This window comes from Maylandia zebra, linkage group LG8 (assembly GCF_041146795.1).
Source record: "Maylandia zebra isolate NMK-2024a linkage group LG8, Mzebra_GT3a, whole genome shotgun sequence".
Classification (NCBI taxonomy): domain Eukaryota; kingdom Metazoa; phylum Chordata; class Actinopteri; order Cichliformes; family Cichlidae; genus Maylandia; species Maylandia zebra.
In genome coordinates, this window is record NC_135174.1 from 30,763,878 (window position 1) to 30,786,340 (window position 22,463).

The following is a 22,463-nucleotide window of genomic DNA, read 5'->3' on the forward strand; positions in this document are numbered from 1 at the left end:
ATTGAAATGCTCTCACACACACTACTGAAACGCTCTCACACACACTACTGAAATTTTACCTCTCACACACACTACTGAAAATCCAAGGCATTTCAGTTGAACAGGAAGGCATTTCAGTTAAACAGGAAGGCGTTTCAGTTGAACAGGAAGGCATTTCAGTTAAACAGGAAGGCGTTTCAGTTAAACAGGAAGGCATTTCAGTTGAACAGGAAGGGGTTTTAGATGAACAGGAAGTTGTGTCCAGACCAGGAAAGTGAAGGAAAAAGTGGTACACTTCAAACCACTACACAGATGTCTACTCAGCAACCTGCTAGTAGCCTAAGTGAAGCAGCCGCATTACTCAACAGTATATTATCCTCAGCAGAGACCATCAGAACTTTGTCAAATGCCACAGTCGTGGGGCAGCAACCTGTTGCAAGTACCAGTGTGGACGGACTGGATAGTCACTTAACATCCCTCTTTCCCTCACGTCAACGTAGCAGCTTGCCCATGCCAGCGACATCTACAGTCAGGAGAGAATGTGCACCTGCACCACGTTATCAAACTCGGCAATGCTTCGGCAGCTGGACATCAGGCACCAGAAGAAAAAGGTAGTTACAAAGTTTAATGAGTTTGTATTCACTTGCCTGAAATGGGGCCATATGTAATAGTCTGATATTTAATAATATACTGCAGGGCTCGCAAAATCGCTAGCCCGATGTCCTGGGGCTAGCGATTTTTCCAGGCTACCAAAATCTATCTCTGCCCTGCCCGTCGGGCTATCGTAGGAAGGAAAAATATATGTCAATGCTTTTGCATTCTTTCGGAAATGTAGCTGGGTAATTATGTCATTGGCATCGGTGAGCCACTGTCAATATGTGACATATTGAAATCGCGTTTGAATTTGCGCTGGTTTTTTGCTTTCACTTTGCAATTATGTGTTATGCAACTGTGTATAGAGAGCGACAGCACTGATCTGTGAGTGATGATAATTTGTGCACCAATTCCTCTGACATCGTCTTATCAATCGTTAGCTTACTATGCAAACATGACAAGTGAAATCTCCTGCAGCAAGCTTAAACATGTGAGAGGTTGATCGCGCAGAGAATCGCTGAGCGTTATGTGTGTGTGTGTGTAAAAGCAGCAGGATTTATATTTTAGTTCTGCTGAGCCAAATAAGACAGGTCAGGGTGAAGAAGTGACAGCCAAAGAAAAGCTTACCACAAAACGGAAAAGTTATGACAAATCAGACTATAAGGCAAAAAGAAAGTGCAGCTTTATGGTTTCATGGACAAAATAATTTCTGTGGCTGCAATGACGAGCTAAATAACCAGGGCTGCACATAAGTGGTCCGCAGGTGCGCATTCGCTGTCAAAATAAAAGACACGCACAAGATAAGAAGTTGCAACGCGTGTTTGCGTACATAGGATTTTCTGGAGGAGGACAGACATTTGTTTAGAACTCTTAAAGATGTCGAAGACGCTCCTTTAAGCAATTACTTTGGTTTTCCTCCACCTCCAAACAAATGTCAGAAGGAGTCCGAACCACAAAAGAAGCACGTATTCTCGGAAAAGTATAAAAAAAAAGTATACAAAATTAACCCTTATGTTTGCCTAACTACAACAATTTTGTCTATGAAAGCATTCTGTGTAGGGGTTTGGATAGTGTTCTGCTGTCTGCATCTCAGTATTATTAGTTATCACTTGCTGTTGTTTATGGTATCTAATATTTATATTTCAGAGCTATGGCCCAGCAGCATGACCATTTCAACAAAGATGTTATACTACTTCCAACTCCATCATGGGGAGTAGTGTGCAAACAAGGTTCAAAATTATGGTTACACAAACATGGGCACATCCTCAGTGCTTTTGAATTCCAGAAGACCTGGGACAACCAAACTGTCGTGAAACACATCAAGGAAAGCTTTGGTGAACGCCTTCCAGAGGATGTCAGGTAAAATACTATTGTTTATTGTTACTGTGTGTATTCATGTAATGACTTGTACTTAAAGATAATATACCAAAGTAAAGAAGTTTAAAATATTATTCATCATTATAAAAACATATGACTATACCAGTAGAATTTAAGTCATAAAAGCATACACACAAACAGAACAATATATAATAAAATATTTAACTAATACTTAAAATGTTTAACTAATTAGCAATTGCTGTTGTCCCTATTTATTTTTTGTAGCCTCGAGTTTCTAATGGCTTGTGGCAATAAGCTGGTGTCTCCAAAGCTCCAAGTTGGTCAGGAGCTGAATGGGATGCTGATCCTAAAGGTTTTTAAAACCAAAGCCCTCTATGTAAGGCCATCAAGGACACTTTTAGTAAGTTACTAAAAGAATGAAAAGTAATCATGATTTGGGAAAAAACATGTCAACAATTGGGCTTCTAGCAAAATAGAATATATTTATTTAAAACAAGTGTTTGGGAGCAATCAATATGGATATTTCTTATTTTAATCTTTTTAAGATAAGCTATAATTACTTGCTTTTGATATATGTTTTTGGTCTTTTTCTGTTGAAGAGTGAATCAGATGAAGACAAAGATCTCTATGATCAGTGTGACACATATTCTCAAATTCTGTAACATGACTACATGGCTGATATATTTTATTTTCTGTTTTATTTTATTTTTTTAGTGCAGAAAAAGTCCCTGTTCAAGAGATACTGCTGGAACTATCAAGCAAAATTAGCAAACAACAGCAGTGCAAATTTAATATAAATCGCTCTGCTGTGTGGGAGGGAGCCTTGCGTGGTTTTCAAAGGCTATCTTATGATCCCAACTTGATGATCTGTGTGAAATTCTCAGATGATATGGGGAAAAATGAGGAAGGGGTTGATTTAGGTGGGCCAAGGAGGGAATTCTTGAGACTATTGATGGACACCATTGCCAGGTCAGCCATGTTTGAGGGGAAAGAAAACTGCAAGAACTTGGCTCTTGACAGTACTGGTAATTACCTATTTTTCTAAGATTAATAGTGGGAACTGTTTAACTGATATTTATTTTTACAGGCAACATTACTGACAATTTTGCTTTTCCTTTTATTCTGTTGCTTTGCAGCTCTCAGAGGGGACTGGTACTACATCTCTGGGAGAGCCATTGCAGTGAGCTTGGTACATGGTGGTCCACCACCTAACTTTCTGTCACCAACAGTATTTTAGTATTTTAGTATTTTTTTAGTATTTATTTATTTATTGTCATTGTCAAGAACAATGAAATTGCGTTTGGGGCTTCCATACAACCCCAAAAAAAGAAGAAAATAATAAATACCCCTTAAAACCCAAGTGTACATATTTAACCCAGTGTGACTCCAATGCAATAAGACAATCCTTAGCAATAATGTTCGTAGAAATTCAGACAAAGACCTGAGAAACATGACAAAATACAACAATGCAACCCATTCAATATTATTGTACTGTGAGATATGATATCAGATATGATAGTTATCTATTTAAGAAAGAGGGGGGGGGGGCAGGAGGGGGAAGAGAATAAAGATATGATGCACCAATGCAGACCAGTTCATTGCTATTAAGAAGTTGGATATGGTTATTGTCCGTGAGAGGGGGGCAGAGAGTTCAGGAGCCTCACAGCCTGTGGATACAGGCTGTTGGCCAGTCTGGATGTTCTGGCCTGTATAGACCTGTACCTTCTCCCTGAGGGCAGCAGATGGAAAAGGTGGCACGCAGGGTGATGTTGGTCCCGCAGGATACTGTGCACCCTCCTCAGACAGCGAGTGGGGAAGATATTACTGATCTCTGGCAGACTTGTTCCAATAATTCTGCCAGCTTCCTTCACCACCCGCTGGAGTGCTTGCTGATCGGCCTTGGTGCAGCTGGGGAACCACACTAGAAATCCATACGTCAGAACGCTGCTGATGGCACAGTTGTAGAAGTTCAACATCAGAGATCTGGGAATGTGTGCGCTCCGCAGTCTCCTCAGGTAGTAGAGGCGCTGTTGGGCCTTCCGTGCAACTGAGGTGATATGGTTGCCCCAGGACAGGTCCTCGGTCACAGTTACCCCCAAGAATTTAAAACTGCTCACCCTCTCCACCGCCTCACTGCCAATGAAGAGAGGCAGATGGTTGTTATGACCCCTCTTCCGGAAATCTACAATGATCTCCTTGGTCTTTTTGGTGTTTAAGACCAAGTTATTGTCGTGGCACCATGACTCTAGTTGTTGCACCTCTGTCCTATAGTTTGTCTCATCATTGTTGGATATAAGTCCGAGCACTGTAGTGTCATCTGCAAACTTAACAATGAGATTGGACGCGCAGGAGGAAATACAGTCATGGGTGAAGAGAGTGTATAGCAGAGGGCTCAGAACACACCCCTGAGGGGCACCGGTGTTGACCACAAGGGTGGAAGAGGTGTTCTTACCCACTCTGACACTCTGTCTACGGTTAGTGAGGAAGTCCACAATCCAGTTGCACAGAGAGGAGTTAAGTCCCAGTTGGTGGAGTTTGGGACGGAGTTTGTATGGCCGGATGGTATTAAAAGCCGAGCTGTAGTCTACAAAGAGGAGCCGTGCATAGGTGTTCCTGTGTTCCAAGTGCTTCAGTAATGTGTGCAGCACTGTGGCGATCGCATCCTCGGTTGACCGGTTCTCCCTGTATGCAAACTGGTGCGAGTCCAGAGATGGTGGAAAAGCAGCTCTGATGTGTTTAATGACCAGTCTCTCCAGGCATTTGGCAGGAATGGGGGTGAGTGCCACAGGTCTGAAATCGTTCAGACATGTGACATTTGACTGTTTTGGGATGGGAACGATGGTTGCTGCTTTGAAACAGGATGGTACCAGTGAACAGGACAACGAGGTGTTATATATAGAGGTGAAGACGTCCGCCAGGTCCGCAGCACAGTCTTTTAGCACCCGGCCCAGCACGCCATCCGGCCCGGCCGCCTTCCTGGTGTTAATGCTCCGGAACACACGCCTCAGCTCATGAGTGCTCAGGACCGGAGCAGGGTCGGTTGAGGGGAGAGGGGACAGGACAGGGTCGGTGTTCTCCCTATCAAAACGGGCATAAAAGAGATTTAGATCCTCAGCCAGAGTAGAACTGTCGGCTGAGGGTGATGGTGTTCTTCTTTTGTAGTCCGTGATAGCCCTGATGCCCTCCCAGACCTGCCTTGGGTTTGTGTTGTTCTCAAACCTGGCCTCGATACGCCTCCTGTGCTGCTGCTTGGCAGTCTTGATGCCTCTTCTCAGGTTGGCCCTGGCAGCACTGTATGCCTCCTGGTCCCCGGATTTGAAAGCGTTGTTCCTTGTTCGAATAAGTTGTTGAACTCCGTGTGTCATCCAGGGTGGATTATTAGGGAACACACGGAATCGTTTCCAAGTTGTTACATTGTCCACACAGAAACAGATGTAGTCCAAGACAGTGGAGGTGTAACTGTCCAATGCGACACGATTGTCAGTGTCCTGCACCTTGAATACATCCCAGTCTGTGCAGTGGAAACAGTCCTGAAGCATCGGAATAGCATCCTGCGGCCATGTTCTCACGGTTTTGGTTGTAATCCCAGTGCTCTTGATCTTTTGTGTGTATATTGGGTGTAGCAGAAGGGAGAGATGGTCTGACAGACCCAGGTGGGGATAAGCCTGGGCTCTGTACGCATTCGCCATGTTGGTGTACACCTGGTCCAACGTTCTATCTCCTCTGGTAGCACACTTCACATTACGGTGGAAATTGTGAAGTACAGATTTCAGGTCCGCGTGGTTAAAATCCCCAGCCGCAATAAAGACACTGTCCGGGTGTGCTACCAGGCTGTTATTGATGCTGCTGCTCAATTGTGCTAACGCTAGCTTAGCATTAGCATCTGGTGGAATGTAAACAGCGCAGATGTAAACGGCAGAAAATTCCCGAGGGAGATAGAATGGACGGCACTTTAACACCAACAGTTCTACCTCTGTACTGCAGTTTTTCCGTTACCGTGACGTTCGTGCACCAAAGGTTGTTAATATAGATGCACAGCCCCCCGCCAGTCTTCTTACCCGAGTCCACAGACCTGTCGGCTCGATAGGCGGTGCGGCCTGCTAGATCGATAGCCGCATCGGGAATGGCGCTGTCCAGCCAGGTTTCAGTGAAAATCATGCACGAACAGTTATTAAAAGTCCGTCGAGTGGCGATCTGCAGTCGTATTTCATCCAGTTCGTAACGGATTGAACGGGCGTTGGAGAGGAATATGATCGGGAGTGGTGGTTTAAACGGACTAGTCTTTAGCCGTGCCCACAGGCCTCCCCGCTTGCCTCTCTTCTGCCTCCGATCGCAACGTCTCCTCCTGCGGCTTGCTGTTGCGGGTAGCCCCGGGGGTTGCTTAACGATCTCCGGGGGGATGAGATACTCGGATGTTAGTTGAAGATCTCCACGGCTTAGTTGTAGTAGATCATCTCTGTTGTATTGAAGTAACCCCAGACTGTGTGAAATAATACACAGTACCACCAAAAGTGCAAAAGTGTAGGAGCTCCGGGCCGCTGCGTCTGTGCGCGCCGCCATCTTAAGTATGTTCTTAATTTTCCCTTCTGGTTGGAAATTCAGCAAATCCAGCCCTGGAAGACATAGCTGACCTGGAACTCTTTGAAAAAGTCCGAAAGGTCTCTATATGTTTATTTTATAAATCTTATAGTGAATTGAAAATAGTTTGTGTTCCAGTTTTCTTTTGCAGGGAATGTTTATCCGGATCAGTCTGGCCATTGCTGAATGCCAAGTTTTTATATTTTGCTGCTATATTAAACTAAGATTCAGTAGATAAGGGTAGACGAAAGAGTATATTTTCTCATTTTTTTAAGCACATTGTAAACATATTAAAAAAATATGTGTAGTCATTTGACTTTCAATGTACGCGCGGGCATATTGTGATTGTGTAGACCACTGGTGGCTGGGTTCCTTCTAATAGGTTATAAGACTACTGAGTAACTTCCATAACAAGCCCTTCCTCTGCTCTTTGTGATGCTAGATATCTCAAAGTACAACCCTTGAGGACCTTGAAAAGTCAAAAGAACCTCTGCTTGATTACTTGGCCAATGCAGGATGCCTGAGGCCTATGCGTTCACTAAGAGACAGGGATCTGCTGGTACATGATATTGTCATGTTTCAGGTCATCCACAGGGTTCAAGGTCCATTTCAAAGGTATTTTGGTATTCTGTGTTTTTCAGATTAATTAAAATGTGATAAAAATCTTACCTATTAATCAAAATGGCCAGTTAATAACCTAGTATAACTGATTGTGCCAAATTGATAATATACAATTAACTTAGAAGCATGAAATTGCAGAATTATTGAATAAAATTTCTTTGTGCTGTTTATCCAGATTTTGTGAAGGTCTGAAAACTCTTGGGGTTCTCGAGAAAATGAGGAGGCATCCAGACAGTTTTCGCCCTCTGTTCTGCTATGAGCCACATATGCTGACTGCTGACCAGGTGGATGATCTTTTCAACATTCATCTATCTCCAGAAGGAAGCAACAGAAGAGCTGCTGAGGAGATGGTTGTTACCTTCTGGAGAGACTATCTCCAAGATGCAGAAGGTAATTGTCACTTTAGTGCACAATAAATAGATGTAACGATTTATAGGTTAGCTTTTCTGAAATCTTTATTTTAAATAACATACTCATATAACAATAACACCACATTACCCTCTTGGTTGTAGTAACATTTTTACATAGTTCTTTGAGACTATTGAAAGATGAAAAGCATGCTCTATAGTCATTGCAATAACAGTCATTAAGATTCTTGCTTTAGATTTGTACTCACTGACAATTTATGTTGGCCAAATGAAATAACCTTTTAACACTTTTTTCCTTCTCTGTTTTATGCAGAAGAAGAAGGACCTTCCAAATTACAGAAGATATTGGCCTTTGCAACTGGAGCAACTGCGGTGCCACCTATTGGCTTTTCCCCAGCACCCTCGATTGAGTTCATTCATAGAGGAGACGGTGACTTCTCTTCTACACCAATTTTCCCTCTTGCCAACACGTGTGTTAACTGCATTAGGCTGCCACTGCATGTGTCATACCAGCTGTTCAAGGAGAAGTTTGATTTTGCATTAGGTAACACTTACGGTTTTGGCAGGGTATGAACACATTATGCTGGAGGAGTTTGCGTGTTTCTCTTTTGTATTGGTCTCTCTTTTGATTCAAAGTGAGTATTGAGTATTAACTTGTTAAAGTTTTAATATTTCCAAATTTACCTGCCTCAGTCAAATTGATGTTTTAAGACATCAATTTGACAAGAAGTGATTGTTCTTCAGGATTCATACAGGTAGATACCAATTGTTTAACAGCACGTCAGAAGTTAATTTAGATTGTTGAGTTTGAATATACAAAATTTGTGTCACTTTACTCATTTCATGTGTATGTCCATCGGTTTTTGATTTGGTTGTCTTTGTGTCTGTTTATTCTTCTGCCTGTGTCAGTTTCTGTTTGACAACAGAGCTGTCATTTTATCATTTTAAAGAAAATGGTTTCAATATGTTAGTTTCGATCACATATGTTTTCTGAAATGTTTTTTTTATATATCTTTTTTTTATTTTTTGCAAAATATTTTATTTAATGTAGAAGGTGTAAAAGTGAAGAAAACACATCTATTCCATGATTTCCATCATTTTCTAATGGATTCACTTGTTGAATTATGTTCATTGCAGTCTCATTTATGTTGATGTCAATAGCTGGAATATTGACATTATTGTTTGTTTGAAGTTCTGGTAATGGCTCTTCTTCATCAACGCCATAATAGTTATCAACATGAAAAATGTCATTTATAAACGACAGGATTCCCACATTGTTTGTGACACCTGTATGCCACAGCTGAAGAGGGGTCTGTCCTGCTTGTGTAGAAAGACCATGGTTGTTCCACTGATTGACAAATTCTGTTAATGCTCTTTCAATCCTTGGCAAATAAACATAATGCAGACAAAAAAGATGTAGCTCATTCAGTGAATCCAACATACCCTGTTCTTCCATAAAGTTAAAGATATTTATAAAGTGTCTTGATACAACTCTGTTGAGTTCTGCCCACAGTCTTTCAATTCTTTGGTTATGTACTGAAACACCTGTAATAACACTGCCTACTCCTCTTCTCTGTAACATAAAACGAGCAACCTGTATATTTTCCATAACATGATCACACCTGACCCTTAAGGGCAAACCAAAGTTTTGTATTCCTTCCAAAAATAATGACAAGACACTTGAGGCTCTGTTATTGGATAAGCAACGTAAGTATATGATAGTTCGGCTGAAGCCATCAACACAGCCATGCAGGACCAAGCGCCATCTAATCAACTTGTGGTTGCCGTCAAAATGCCTGTTGAGAGATCAGAAAGCATTACTACAGTTCCATATGTTTGTTCATATTATTTAGTAGTGAATTCCTGACCCTGTACTTAAACAAAAACTAGAGGTTTCATTTTGTACATTTACTTCAACAACAGCACACCTCTCTCTCTCTCTCACACACACACACACACACACACACACACACACACACACACACACACACACACACACACACACACGCACACACACACACACACACACACGTGCTTACACGTGCACACACATACACACAGTGGCATAAAATGTCTTTTTCCACACTACGTTTACCTGGCACAATTGATGTTAGAGATTAAAATTGTGATGTAAAATAAAGGATTAAACAACTCAACAGTATATACATTAGACAACATCTAATTTGATGTACTATGAATCCCCCAAATATTTAACATACTTATATCAATTTCAGTTTTTTTGGTTATTGTTATTTTTTTATTATTATTATCTTATGCTGATCATATAGATTAACTTCAGTAATGTTTTGAATGAAGGACCATTAATTTTGATGTATTGTGTTAATACTTTTAAACACAAGGCCTGATCATTTGTTTCAAACCAGTGAACTTGCCATAAGTGGTTGGGGGCCTGAACACTATAGATCCTTCGCCTTATCGCATGACGACGTCTAAATGCACATCCAATAGGATCCACTTCCTGTAGACTTTGTCTGACCCTCCAACGTTGAACTCTTAAGCCACGAGATCTCAGACTTCCAAGAATGTATACTTCCCCTGCATTTGGAGTGTTCTGTAGGATATCCGTCACAAGGCCATTCAGTTCTTGATTTGAAATATCCACATAGCTTAATGGCTCAACTCCCAAAGTTTGTCTGTGTCTGTACAGGGTTCTTCGACTTATTCCAAAGCATGATGCAATTCTCTGCCATGTCATACCAATGGAAACAAAGTGAGAAATCTGTTCAGCAGATATAGTGTATCGTGGCCGACCTGGATGACCACTCAAGGTGGTTGGGGGTAACAATCTGTGGGTCACATAAGCAGATCTCTGTCTAGCATCATATTCATGTAGCAAGCTGCAAAAGCATCTATACAAGGATTGTAGTAGGTTGGAGGCAACCCTATTATTGGGATCATATCGAGATACAGCAGCAAGAAATTCTGATAGAGTTCGTGTATGATCATCTAGCTCTCTATAAAGCCGCTCTTGTCTGATATTGTCCGAATTTTCATTTTGGAGCGCCCCAATACATTGCAGAGCACAAGTAAAAAATCTTTCAACATCTTCTTCATTGGTTCTCACCTCAAAAAACAAAGAAAGTATGTAAAAAATGACAAGGATCTGATGTAATTTCATTGTAGATGAGGTACTGTCAGACACAGTCTTTCCAGATTATACGGGCAGCTAGCATAGCCAGGATGCCCCGACTTGTTGCAATAGGCTGCTATCCTACAACAATGTTTGGATAGTCACTGATGAAGGCAAAATATTTTTCAATTATACCTCTAACAGACTGTTGTAGATGTCACCGCGGTGTTAGCTGTGCATTAATGTGTTATTTGTTTTTCCTCACCTTCCTGTGCAGCTAAAATGCCTTCCTGTTCAATTGAAATCCTCCTGGTTTTCATTAGTGTGTGTGAGAGCGTTTCAGTAGTGTGTGTGAGAGCTAAAATTTCAGTAGTGTGTGTGAGAGCGTTTCAGTTGTGTGTGTGAGAGCGTTTCAGTAGTGTGTGTGAGAGCGTTTCAGTAGTGTGTGTGAGAGCTAAAATTTCAGTAGTGTGTGTGAGAGCGTTTCAGTTGTGTGTGTGAGAGCGTTTCAGTAGTGTGTGTGAGAGCGTTTCAGTAGTGTGTGTGAGAGCGTTTCAGTAGTGTGTGTGAGAGCGTTTCAGTAGTGTGTGTGAGAGCTAAAATTTCAGTAGTGTGTGTGAGAGCGTTTCAGTAGTGTGTGTGAGAGCGTTTCAGTTGTGTGTGTGAGAGCGTTTCAGTTGTGTGTGTGAGAGCGTTTCAGTTGTGTGTGTGAGAGCGTTTCAGTTGTGTGTGTGAGAGCATTTCAGTTGTGTGTGTGAGAGCTAAAATTTCAGTAGTGTGTGTGAGAGCGTTTCAGTAGTGTGTGTGAGAGCGTTTCAGTAGTGTGTGTGAGAGCGTTTCAGTTGTGTGTGTGAGAGCGTTTCAGTTGTGTGTGTGAGAGCGTTTCAGTAGTGTGTGTGAGAGCGTTTCAGTTGTGTGTGTGAGAGCGTTTCAGTTGTGTGTGTGAGAGCGTTTCAGTTGTGTGTGTGAGAGCGTTTCAGTAGTGTGTGTGAGAGCGTTTCAGTTGTGTGTGTGAGAGCGTTTCAGTTGTGTGTGTGAGAGCGTTTCAGTTGTGTGTGTGAGAGCGTTTCAGTTGTGTGTGTGAGAGCGTTTCAGTAGTGTGTGTGAGAGCGTTTCAGTTGTGTGTGTGAGAGCGTTTCAGTTGTGTGTGTGAGAGCGTTTCAGTAGTGTGTGTGAGAGCGTTTCAGTAGTGTGTGTGAGAGCTAAAATTTCAGTAGTGTGTGTGTGAGAGCGTTTCAGTAGTGTGTGTGAGAGCGTTTCAGTAGTGTGTGTGTGAGAGCGTTTCAGTAGTGTGTGTGTGAGAGCGTTTCAGTAGTGTGTGTGTGAGAGCGTTTCAGTAGTGTGTGTGAGAGCGTTTCAGTTGTGTGTGTGAGAGCGTTTCAGTTGTGTGTGTGAGAGCGTTTCAGTAGTGTGTGTGAGAGCGTTTCAGTAGTGTGTGTGAGAGCTAAAATTTCAGTAGTGTGTGTGAGAGCGTTTCAGTTGTGTGTGTGAGAGCGTTTCAGTAGTGTGTGTGAGAGCGTTTCAGTTGTGTGTGTGAGAGCGTTTCAGTTGTGTGTGTGAGAGCGTTTCAGTTGTGTGTGTGAGAGCGTTTCAGTAGTGTGTGTGTGAGAGCGTTTCAGTAGTGTGTGTGTGAGAGCGTTTCAGTAGTGTGTGTGAGAGCGTTTCAGTTGTGTGTGTGAGAGCGTTTCAGTTGTGTGTGTGAGAGCGTTTCAGTAGTGTGTGTGAGAGCGTTTCAGTAGTGTGTGTGAGAGCTAAAATTTCAGTAGTGTGTGTGAGAGCGTTTCAGTTGTGTGTGTGAGAGCGTTTCAGTAGTGTGTGTGAGAGCGTTTCAGTTGTGTGTGTGAGAGCGTTTCAGTTGTGTGTGTGAGAGCGTTTCAGTTGTGTGTGTGAGAGCGTTTCAGTAGTGTGTGTGAGAGCGTTTCAGTTGTGTGTGTGAGAGAGCGTTTCAGTAATAATGTCCCTTACGGCACCTCATACAGAGCTGGGCTGTTCTTCAGACCTGCAGGTTGTTGTCGACCCGCAGCTCCTGAGAGCTGCAACGATCATGTTTTATGTAGCGCGCTGCTAAAGGTCGCTGTGGTTTAATTAAAGCTTAATCGCTGATCCCGGCGCTCTGAACCACAGAACAACCCAACGACACATCTGCCAGCAGCTGGTTTACAAATCAGTTATTAACCAATTAGCAGTGATTACTGATGGGGCCACAGGCTGCTAACAGTAACAACGATCAGCAGCACGATGGAGCCATTTCTTTGGTACTTTCTGTTTATGCATAAACGATTTCTTTATGTGAAGAGTTTCTGGAAGTGTTTCACCAGGAAGAGCCGACCGACACTCCGTCAGTCTTCTGAAAGCCTCTGTTGGCTTTTTCACGTCTGAGTTGTTGAGTGAACGCCGCTGCAGGAGGACGTGCTTCAGGTCTCGACTCTTTTAGTGGCACAAACGTCTGTTTTCTGCGTCGCACGCCACGAAAACCCAAAACGCCCACATCTGACCCGAGCGACCTCCTGACAAGCCGCGTTGACGGGACGACGGCTCGCCTGTAAATGAGGTTTCTGTCAGACTGAAAGGTCAAGCGGGCACACTCCATCAGACGTGACAGCTGATAAAGACGCGGAGGTAAGACCGAGGAGTCTCCCGGCTCGTGGAGCTGTAATTGGCCTCGTCGCTTGGAGTGCTCGCACAGATGAAGCACAGCACTCGACACGCTTTCAACCTTTCGAAGTGACGGCCCGGCGGGACGGATTTCGTTTCAGGTGGTTGTGACACAGATTTACAACATGAAGTCTGACACGTTTAAAGACCAACACTCGGACGCTGTGTGTGCTGCGGTCTGGCTTCAGGGCCGAACCTGCCTGATGTGGCGTACTCACAGTGCGGGCTCTCCTTGCCGCCGGCTTTCAGCAGCAGCTTGGCGATGGGCGTGTTGTTGGTCATGATGGCGATGTCGAGCGGCGTCAGGCCCTGGCTGTTGGGAGTGTTCAGGTCCAGCTCCTCGGCCGAACACTGGTACAGAAGGATCTGCACGGCGTCCAGGTCCTGCTGCTCCACCGCCTCGAAGATGCAGTCGCTGCCCTGCATCGTCTGAAAGTGAGAACCAGCATTTTACCAGTCTGGACACGTGGTCACGTGACTTTATGACACAAACCAAAGGTGAAGATCATACAAACCTGGAGCCAAAACAAGCAAAACAACAGGAAGCTAAACAACAACCATCGAACGGCAGCGTTTCCTGATCCACAGTCGGAGCTTCCTGATGGTTCATGAGCCCACAGTGTCTGAAACACCGAGCTCTCTGGGCGCTCGCTTTACACCAATCATGTCATTAAGCAGCCGCCAGATGTTCCAGCAGCTGTTTGACATCTTTAAAGAACAGATAACATTTCTCAGTTTCCACGTGTCACGAGTTTAAAAAACGCCGCTGCTCGGATCATCTGTACGTCTCCCACCGCGCTGCTTCATCCCCCTCAGACCTCACGTGCAGCATCCTTTCAGGCGCCGCGGGGACATCACCGCGTGAAACGGACACGTATGACATGTGTGCACGATCATGTGGTTACCATGGGAACAGGCGTGCAGGAGTTTCGTCAGTGAGACGAGCCGTCCTCAGGATTCCTGATCTCTCCACGTTTGTGCCGAGACACTGTGTGTGTGTGACTGTGAGTCTGTCGGTGAGCTCAGGTCACATGACACTTTATTCAAAGAGGAAGCAGCTGAAAACGACCTTTTTGCTGACGTGGAGATGAGATGATTTGAGTCACTTTCACTCTTTAATCTGCTGATTCTGAGGCTGCGTCCACACGTACACGGGTATTTTTGAAAAAACGGAAAATCTCCGTTTTCATTTTCAAAAATAACCCCGTCCACACGTAAAGGCAGAAATGAAGGAAAATGCTGCTAGGAACATGCCAAAGCAACAGGTGGCGCTAGATTCCTAACCGTGTAGAAATGTTGGCCAATCAGAAGTCTAGAAGCCTCGGTGGGAAAAAGTAAACAAAGCTGGGGCATAGAAGCAGAACCGAGTCGTATGTGTGGAGGGACAGTAACTGTGTGTATATGTGAGCATTTAAACACTGCAGAGAGTAACAGTAACAGTATTGTAGAAATTCATTTCACCGAAACAATAACGTGGCGCACAGTGTGACATCAAAAAAAGCGCACACCTTTGACGCTGAGTTTTCCTCGTCCACACGTAAATGCAAAACCAGAGTTTTCGAAAATATCCACCCTGGCAGGCGTTTTTAGAAATCTCCGTTTTCAGTGACCGAAAACGCCGTTTACGTGTGGACAGAAGGTGCAAACGCATTGAAAAATCTGCGTTTTCTAAAATACCCGGGTACGTGTGGACGTAGTCTGCTGACTCGCTCGAGCGTCGGCTCAGCGTCTCTGAAACGAGCCGCCTGTTCTCACTGAGCTCACAAACAGCGAGTGAAACCGTGGCGACCTGAGATCTGCCATCGGTGACAGGATTCAACCAGCAATGAAAAGTCTGGATTCTGACGAGCTGTCAAAAACTGACCAGCAGAAACTAAAATAGAGCAGTTATCATGTATTATTATCATACTTAGTCACACTGAACTGGATTATTTTGTTATTATTTTAATTTAATCTTTTGTAAACAGCAAAAGAAGAATTTTATTATTCAGGGAAAAATGTTTCTTTACTGACCAAACTTCAAACTTTACTTTAAATACTTCAGAATTTTACATACTTGTACTTTATACTTTGTACTCAACAGTAATCACACTTTATTTCATTATAAGACTGGTAGACATAAAAAATACTGTAATATAATGTAACATGAATGACTGTAACTAATGATTAATTAGTCCGTTCATTTATAAATGCACTGTAATTTAAAACAATCACGCCAGAATATTAAAACTTTACTTATTTATGGGTTTTATAGTTAAACATTCCTGTAATTATTATTATAAATATACTGTATTTGCCATATATTATAATCACATCGTCATATTACACTCATCATACTGCAGTGTAATTACACTACAGTATGTCAGTTACAATGTAACTGCAGTGAAATTACAGACCCAGCCTCATGCTCTCATGTTTAACTAAAGTTAAACTAATTCTTCATAAACTGTATTAAACTAATTTATTAACGTCACAATGTAATTATAAAAATGTAATAATAATATTTATATAAACAGAATATTTCACTGTATTTAATTACAAATAATGTAAATACAATATTTATAATTACACTATAATTATTTATTGCAACTCTGTACTAAGATGTTTATGTGTTTTTCATTTATTATCACTACACTTTATATTACACTAATTATACAATAGTTACACTAATGTATTGTAATTACACAGTAATCTATTTATAATTGTGGCATAACCAAAGTTGTATTCAGTGTATTTGCACTACGTTTCTCGATGTTTCAGTTTAACCTGAATGAGAGAGAGACCACATGTCAAACCCGAGTGTTGGAAACGACTTTTTGAATGTTTCCTCCTCACAGAGTAAAGAAGCAGTGAGGAGGAAGCTGATGAAACGGGAACAAAGTGTTTCTCTGCTCAGGCTGGAAACGGCTCCTCCTTCACTTGTCTCTGTAGACGTGACGGCAGCGAGCGGAAACTTTTTGTTCTTTGTCAGGCTGACAGAGGGCGGAAGCGACCATCCACAGCGTGGCGGCTGCTTTCAGGTTTATCACAAAGCGTGTGAACAGAGAAACATCCTGCAGGCCGCTGCGTGGCTGTTATTGCTGAGGGCGGCGCCGCGCTGAGCTATGCCTCCTGAAACCACAAAGCCTTTAACAGAACACAGAGCCGGGTGGTGCAGGTGGAGCTGCAGACCATCAGACGCGACGTGGGCCCTGGTTCAAAGTTGGATCAGGCTTCTGGATTTAGAAACAGCTTTGAGGTTTTGAAGTGGCGACATCACCAGTGTCGGTTTGGGCTCACTTCAGTTCTGTTAGTGATGTTTCCACCTCTCTTTGACTGGATTCAGTCACCTGTGACTGGGTTTGGAGGTGTTTCCTGGACACTCGCCTGGTGGACCAGTCACAGTTTTTCAGTCCGTGTCGGTGTCTTTAGGATTAAGATCAATGGTTGTGGTTTTAAACTAGATCACGATCGTGAAACACTTGTTGTGTGGACTGAAAGTGTCTCATGTAGTCCTGGAGGTTTGCTTTCCTGCTGCCGAACGACTCTGAACAATCTGCAGCAGCGGTTCAACTTCTAAGAACTAAAGACAGTTTCAGGTGCAGCCCTTGCACAGCAGTTTGGGAACGAGCTTCCGTCATCCTGGATTCAGACGGTTTTGTTTGTTTCTACTTGTTACTCTGAACCTGGTGTTGTGTTTACACCAGAGATGGGTTTGAACTTGTTTGGTATGGTTTACTATCTCGACTGGTTCAGCTGATACTAATTTACAGCTCAGATTTGGGACGTCCTTGAGAACTCGCCACAGCTGTTCTGTGGACACTGGACTCCCATTGGATGGTTTTTGGACTTTGTTGGGGTTGGTTATTATCTTTGTTTTGGAGAACCTTACCCTGGTGTGTGTTTTGTGGATTTGTCTCCCTCCATCTGCTGCAGGTCTTTGTGAGTTTGGGCTCCTGCAGAATGAACACGGGGACCTTTGGATGGTGGAGATTTGGACTGTGAGCCTAAACGTGAGCAGAGTTCTGCAGATCGACTCGTACTCGCTGTGCTTGGAGGCTTTTGTTTCCTCCCCCGTCTGCCTCTTTGTTTCATGTCTGCTGCTGTGGCTGGTTTGTAAATGTCAGCAGGCTGGCAGAGAGAGTGCGCGTGCAACATGACATGTAACACTTGTCACACATGATGAGTCGCCGCAACCAAATGTTTCGCAGGGCAGCAGGAAGGCGGCGACGATGGCAGCAGACAGAGACGAGCCTGAGAAAAGATGGCGTGTTGCTACAAACCAAAGACGGCGTCCACAGTGTCCTCGAGTGAGGCACGTAACTCCACGTTCTCAGTTCACCGAACTCTGCAGCCGTGGAGTGACGAACAGTCTGTCTTTACGATGCTGGTCTGAGATCAGATGAAAGACGCGACAGTCGAGAGCAGAGGCTCTGACGACATCGCCGGTAACAGAATTAGCGAAGCGCGTTTCTCGATCCTTCTGTCAGAGACGGGGTTTCCCCCGTCAGGCCAGCCATCGCCACGGCAACATTAGCACAAGAAAAAAGCATCACATGAACATGTGGAGAGTTTATCACAGCTTCATGATCAGGATACAGGAGTTTTTTAAAGACTCGATCTGAGCGAATACCTGAACATCAGTGCCTGCACGCTCTCTGTGTTACTGTAGCGTAACAGCGCTGTGACACCTGTGCTACCTGTAATTCGGTGCTATGTAAATAAAACTGAACACATTAATGATGATTAAAACACCTTTATTCATGTTTTTGTGCCGTATGTTAGTGTTTTTATTCAGAAAACAGTTTCCAGCTGCTGAAATGTGAAGCTTGTTTGCTGTGTGAGCGTAAAGCACGTCTGCAAACAGACTCAGCCATGCGGTGACAGGATAGTTTCACTGCTGACTTTCACACTCATCCCAAGACGTAAAGAGACTTCCTGTTTGCTGCATTGATGAAGACTGGATGAGTTTCTGCTAATTAGGACACAAATTAAAGCTGGAGGCTGACTAAGAGGACGCATTAGTCAGTGCGCCCCAGGGTGGCTGTAGCTACAATGTAGCTGCCATCACCAGTGTGTGAATGTGTGGATGACTGTGTAAAGCACTATACAAATACAGGCCATTTACCATTTACCATTAGCTTAAATGGATTTTTGAGCGATGAACTGTCAGAGTAACATCGGCCTCGTGCGGCTCTTTGTGTTCAAACCCCGCAGGATTCATGTCCAGCGTCTGTGCTGCAGTTAAAACAAACCTGCCGTGTTAACTAAGTAAAGTGATGCAGTGACCGAGGCGCGCCTGAACTCACCGAGGCTTTACGGAGCCGATCCGTCTTGCCAAAGAAGTAGGCATCTTCGAAGGAGGAGGTGCTTCCTCGCAGCTTCTCCGACAGGTTCCTGTAGAGGCGCTTGGCGGCATTGGGGGAGGCCGGCCCGCCGGGGCACTTCCTGGTCTGGGACAACTGTAGGTTCTGCATCTGCTGCGTCATAACACCCGGGAGGCGTCTGCTGGGATGGAAATGCAAAGATCGACGTTAGCTGTTGGGATAAAGCATCGGATAAAGACAAACAGGGATCACATGTGTCATCAAATGTTAATTACAGCTTTGGCATCCTCATAGAACCAGAGTTATGCTGAGCAACCACTGCTTACTCTGGACCCGTTACCATCACAGTCGCTGGAGGATCCTTTACATCAGTAATGCTGACAGACTAGATCCTAAAGCAGCTGCCAAAACCACCAATCAGAACCTCTGAGGACGTCCACAGTTTTACAGCACGCGGCAAAAGTCGAGGCAATAAACATGTCTGTGAAGGTTCTCAGTCATCCAGGTCATCGTAGTCAAAGGAGCTTGCAAAGAAAAGCGTCTGGACTTCTTTAAGTTACTTGAAGACGTTTCACCTCTCATCCGAGAAGCTTCTTCAGTTCTAAGGTCAAATGGTGGAGAGTCCCAGATATAAACCTAGTGGGAGTTTCCCCCCACAGAGGGACAAAAGGACCCCTGATGATCCTCTAATCACATGAGCCAAGGTGGGAAACTGGGTGTGGGTCACAATCAGCCAGAGTTTCGGGTGTGTTCATTGTGAAACCTGGCCCCACCTTATCATGCGAATTCCTGAGGTCAGATGGCCCAGGATGTGAGTGGGCGTTAAGGCGTCTGGGAAGGATCTCAAAACTGGATTATAGATGGCAGAGAGTTGGTGTCGTAAACCCCGCCTCTGTTCAAAGATGGTCGCTCACAGTGGACATAGATGGCTTCTTTCACTCCTCTTTCAAACCATCTGTCCTCTCTGTCCAAAATGTGAACATTGGCATCCTCAAAGAGTGTCCTTTATCCTTAAGATGCAGATGGACTGCTGAGTCTTGTCCTGTGGAGGTGGCTCTTCTGTGTTGTGCCATGCGCTTGTGAAGTGGCTGTTTGGTCTCTCCAATGTAGAGGTCTGAGCATTCCTCGCTGCACTGTACAGCATACACCACATTGTTAAGTCTGTGTTTTGGCGTTTTGTCTTTCGGGTGAACCAGTTCACTGCGCACATTAACGCTGTGGATAAAAACATCAAGTTCACCAGGGAAGACACAAAGGACGACTGTTTGCCTTTCCTGGACTGCGCTGTGCACATTGAAGAGAACGGCAACCTCAACATTGAAGTTTACCGGAAGCCCACACACACGGACCAGTACCTCCTCTTTGACTCCCATCACCCTCTGGAACACAAACCTGGAGTAATTAGGACCCTACACCACCGGGCAGAACATGTTCCCTCTAAGCCTGAAGGAAAAAAGAAGGAACACACACATGTAAAGGAAGCACTCAAAACGTGCGGCTATCCTAAATGGGCGTTCTCAAAGTCAGCAAAGAGGCACAGAAAAGAAGACCAGACACCAGCGAGGGAGGATAAGAAGGACAGACGCAACAACATTGTCATCCCCTATGTAGCCGGTGTATCAGAGACACTCAGGAGAGTTTTCTCCAAGCATGACATCCCAGTGTATTTCAGACCCAGCAACACACTCAGACAGAAACTGGTTCACCCGAAAGACAAAACGCCAAAACACAGACTTAACAATGTGGTGTTTGCTGTACAGTGCAGCGAGGAATGCTCAGACCTCTACATTGGAGAGACCAAACAACCACTTCACAAGCGCATGGCACAACACAGAAGAGCCACCTCCACAGGACAAGACTCAGCAGTCCATCTGCATCTTAAGGATAAAGGACACTCTTTGAGGATGCCAATGTTCACCCACTCACATCCTGGGCCATCTGACCTCAGGACTTCGCATGATAAGGTGGGGCCAGGTTTCACAATGAACACACCCGAAACTCTGGCTGATTGGGACCCACGCCCAGTTTCACACCTTGGCTCAGGCGATTAGAGGATCATCAGGGGTCCTTTTGTCCCTCTGTGGGGGGAAACTCCCACTAGGTTTATATCTGGGACTCTCCACCATTTGACCTTAGAACTGAAGAAGCTTCTCGGATGAGAGGTGAAACGTCTTCAAGCAACTCAAAGAAGTCCAGACGCTTTTCTTTGCAAGCTCCTTTGAGGCACTAAACACGTTTGTTTATCTCAGGTGAAAATAATCCACAGACTCTTCCATTAAGTCTCAAACATGATTCAATTCATTAAAATAACTGTCTGTTACTCGAATCTCCATCTTTGACCAGAAAACTGTCAAATTATATTTCCCACAAATGAGCCAGGAGGAGCTGGTGTGAGCTTGTCGTGGAGCTGGTCAGGAAGCATAAAGAGTCAAACTTGATTAAAGATAATGAATATTCAGCCTTTATAAAAGGCTGCAGCATGTATAAAGTTTCAACCTGTCAGTGGTCCTGCTCTGCTTGAAACCCCTTCAGCCGTCGCATTGTCAAAAAAATCCATTCAGTTTTTGATCAGGCAGCTAAACGGCTTCCCGTCGCCTCCGGCCCTCGCTCGCTCTCCGCATTACGCCGGGATAAGTTCAACATGTCACTGAAACGAGGAGACTGTCAAACGGCTCCTGCAGGGAACTAAAGAAGAAAAAGCTGCTCTCGCTGCTCAGCCTGAATGGAAAAGAGAAGCACGTTGAGTCCTGTCAGGGTTGAGCAGCAGGCCCAGAAACTCGGCGTTTACCTGTTTGTGCTTTTGCCTTTTTTTCTTTTGCATCACTTTGCTCTCTGCACGCAAAACAACAACAACATTTTTTAAACAGGAAACATTCAGAGCTGCTTTAACTCACAGATTCAACACAGTACTGGAAACATTCCTTTTGGTCCATGGTTACATGACATCATCGCGACATCAGCTGCAGATTTGTCAGCTGCATCCATGAGGACAGTCCCGTTCCTCCACCTCCCAGAGCTGTTGGACCCGTGACTGTGGAGGCCGTCTGAGGGCAGTGGACTCGTCTCCATAAAGCAGAGATGAGCTCCTGCTGGAGACACTGTGGTCGACGGACCTGGTCAGCAGCAACCGCTGACACGGGCAGGATGGACCCGTGCCACCAATGTCCACCAGCCGACGCTCATCGGACCAGGAAGTGTTTCTCCACCTTCCGGTGTCCGGGTTTGTGAGTCTGTGTGAATCGTAGGCTCAGCTTCCTGTTCTCACCGACAGGAGTGACCTCTGACCGTGCTGCTGCTCCCTGGAACTTTTCTTTGTAGACTCAGAGGTGGTTGGTGGGAAAATCCCAGTTGTGCTGTGTTCAGAGTCCCTGATTCAGAGACTGATGCTGCCTTGTGATTGGCTGATTATTGTTTGAGCAGGTGTACCTAATGAAGTGGCTGGATAGTAAATGATGTAAAAGATGAAGCAGAAAGTAACACCCCCACTCAGCCCATGTGCATGAGTCTGACAGAGCTGCATGATGTGACGCCTCCAGCTGCTCCAGATGTTTGCTGTAACACTTTTCCAGTCGTTATCATCATAATGATTCTGTGACGTCAGCTCGCTCTGTCCGCCGTTTGATGCATATTTAAGCTCAGCGTCGCCTCGTCACAAGCTTTTCTCTTATTACTGCCTGACTCTTCTTCTTCACACCTGCAGCGAGGCGCCCCCGGCTGGTACCCAATGAAAGCTGCCGCTTTGCCCAACCATCGTGGCCTCAGTCCAGTAAGACCTCGCTGAGCCGCCACGCTGTGGCTGATTGGCTCACTTACTCCGCACCGTGTGTGTCACAATCATCACATCAGAGGGAAAATGGGCTTCGGCGGCTCTGTGTCTGAAACCAGAGCTTAATTTGCTCGCAGGATGGCGAGGACGGTCGTTTAGAATAGCAG

The 22,463-nt window shown here is 44.5% G+C and overlaps 2 protein-coding genes across 5 annotated transcripts in view; one reads left to right on the forward strand and one right to left on the reverse strand.

Moving 5' to 3' along the window:
• ankfn1a (ankyrin repeat and fibronectin type III domain containing 1a) overlaps positions 1-22,463 on the reverse strand; it is a 99,671-nt gene that overhangs the window by 37,290 nt on the left and 39,918 nt on the right. For 3 of the 4 annotated variants that reach the window (XM_076887809.1, XM_076887807.1, XM_076887810.1), the window contains 2 exons: positions 18,513-18,711; positions 13,443-13,653 (listed from right to left, as the gene is read on the reverse strand). In XM_076887809.1, the coding sequence (XP_076743924.1) occupies positions 13,443-13,653; positions 18,513-18,711 (410 nt within the window). The remainder of the gene's footprint in view (positions 1-13,442; positions 13,654-18,512; positions 18,712-22,463) is intronic. The other variant, XM_076887808.1, reaches the window with a different exon arrangement.
• Positions 6,494-8,051, forward strand: LOC143419987 (G2/M phase-specific E3 ubiquitin-protein ligase-like). The gene is made up of 4 exons (XM_076887849.1): positions 6,494-6,569; positions 6,932-7,104; positions 7,286-7,500; positions 7,792-8,051. Exons 2-4 carry the CDS (start codon positions 7,019-7,021, stop codon positions 8,049-8,051), a joined length of 561 nt encoding a protein of 186 aa, XP_076743964.1. The 5' UTR covers positions 6,494-6,569; positions 6,932-7,018.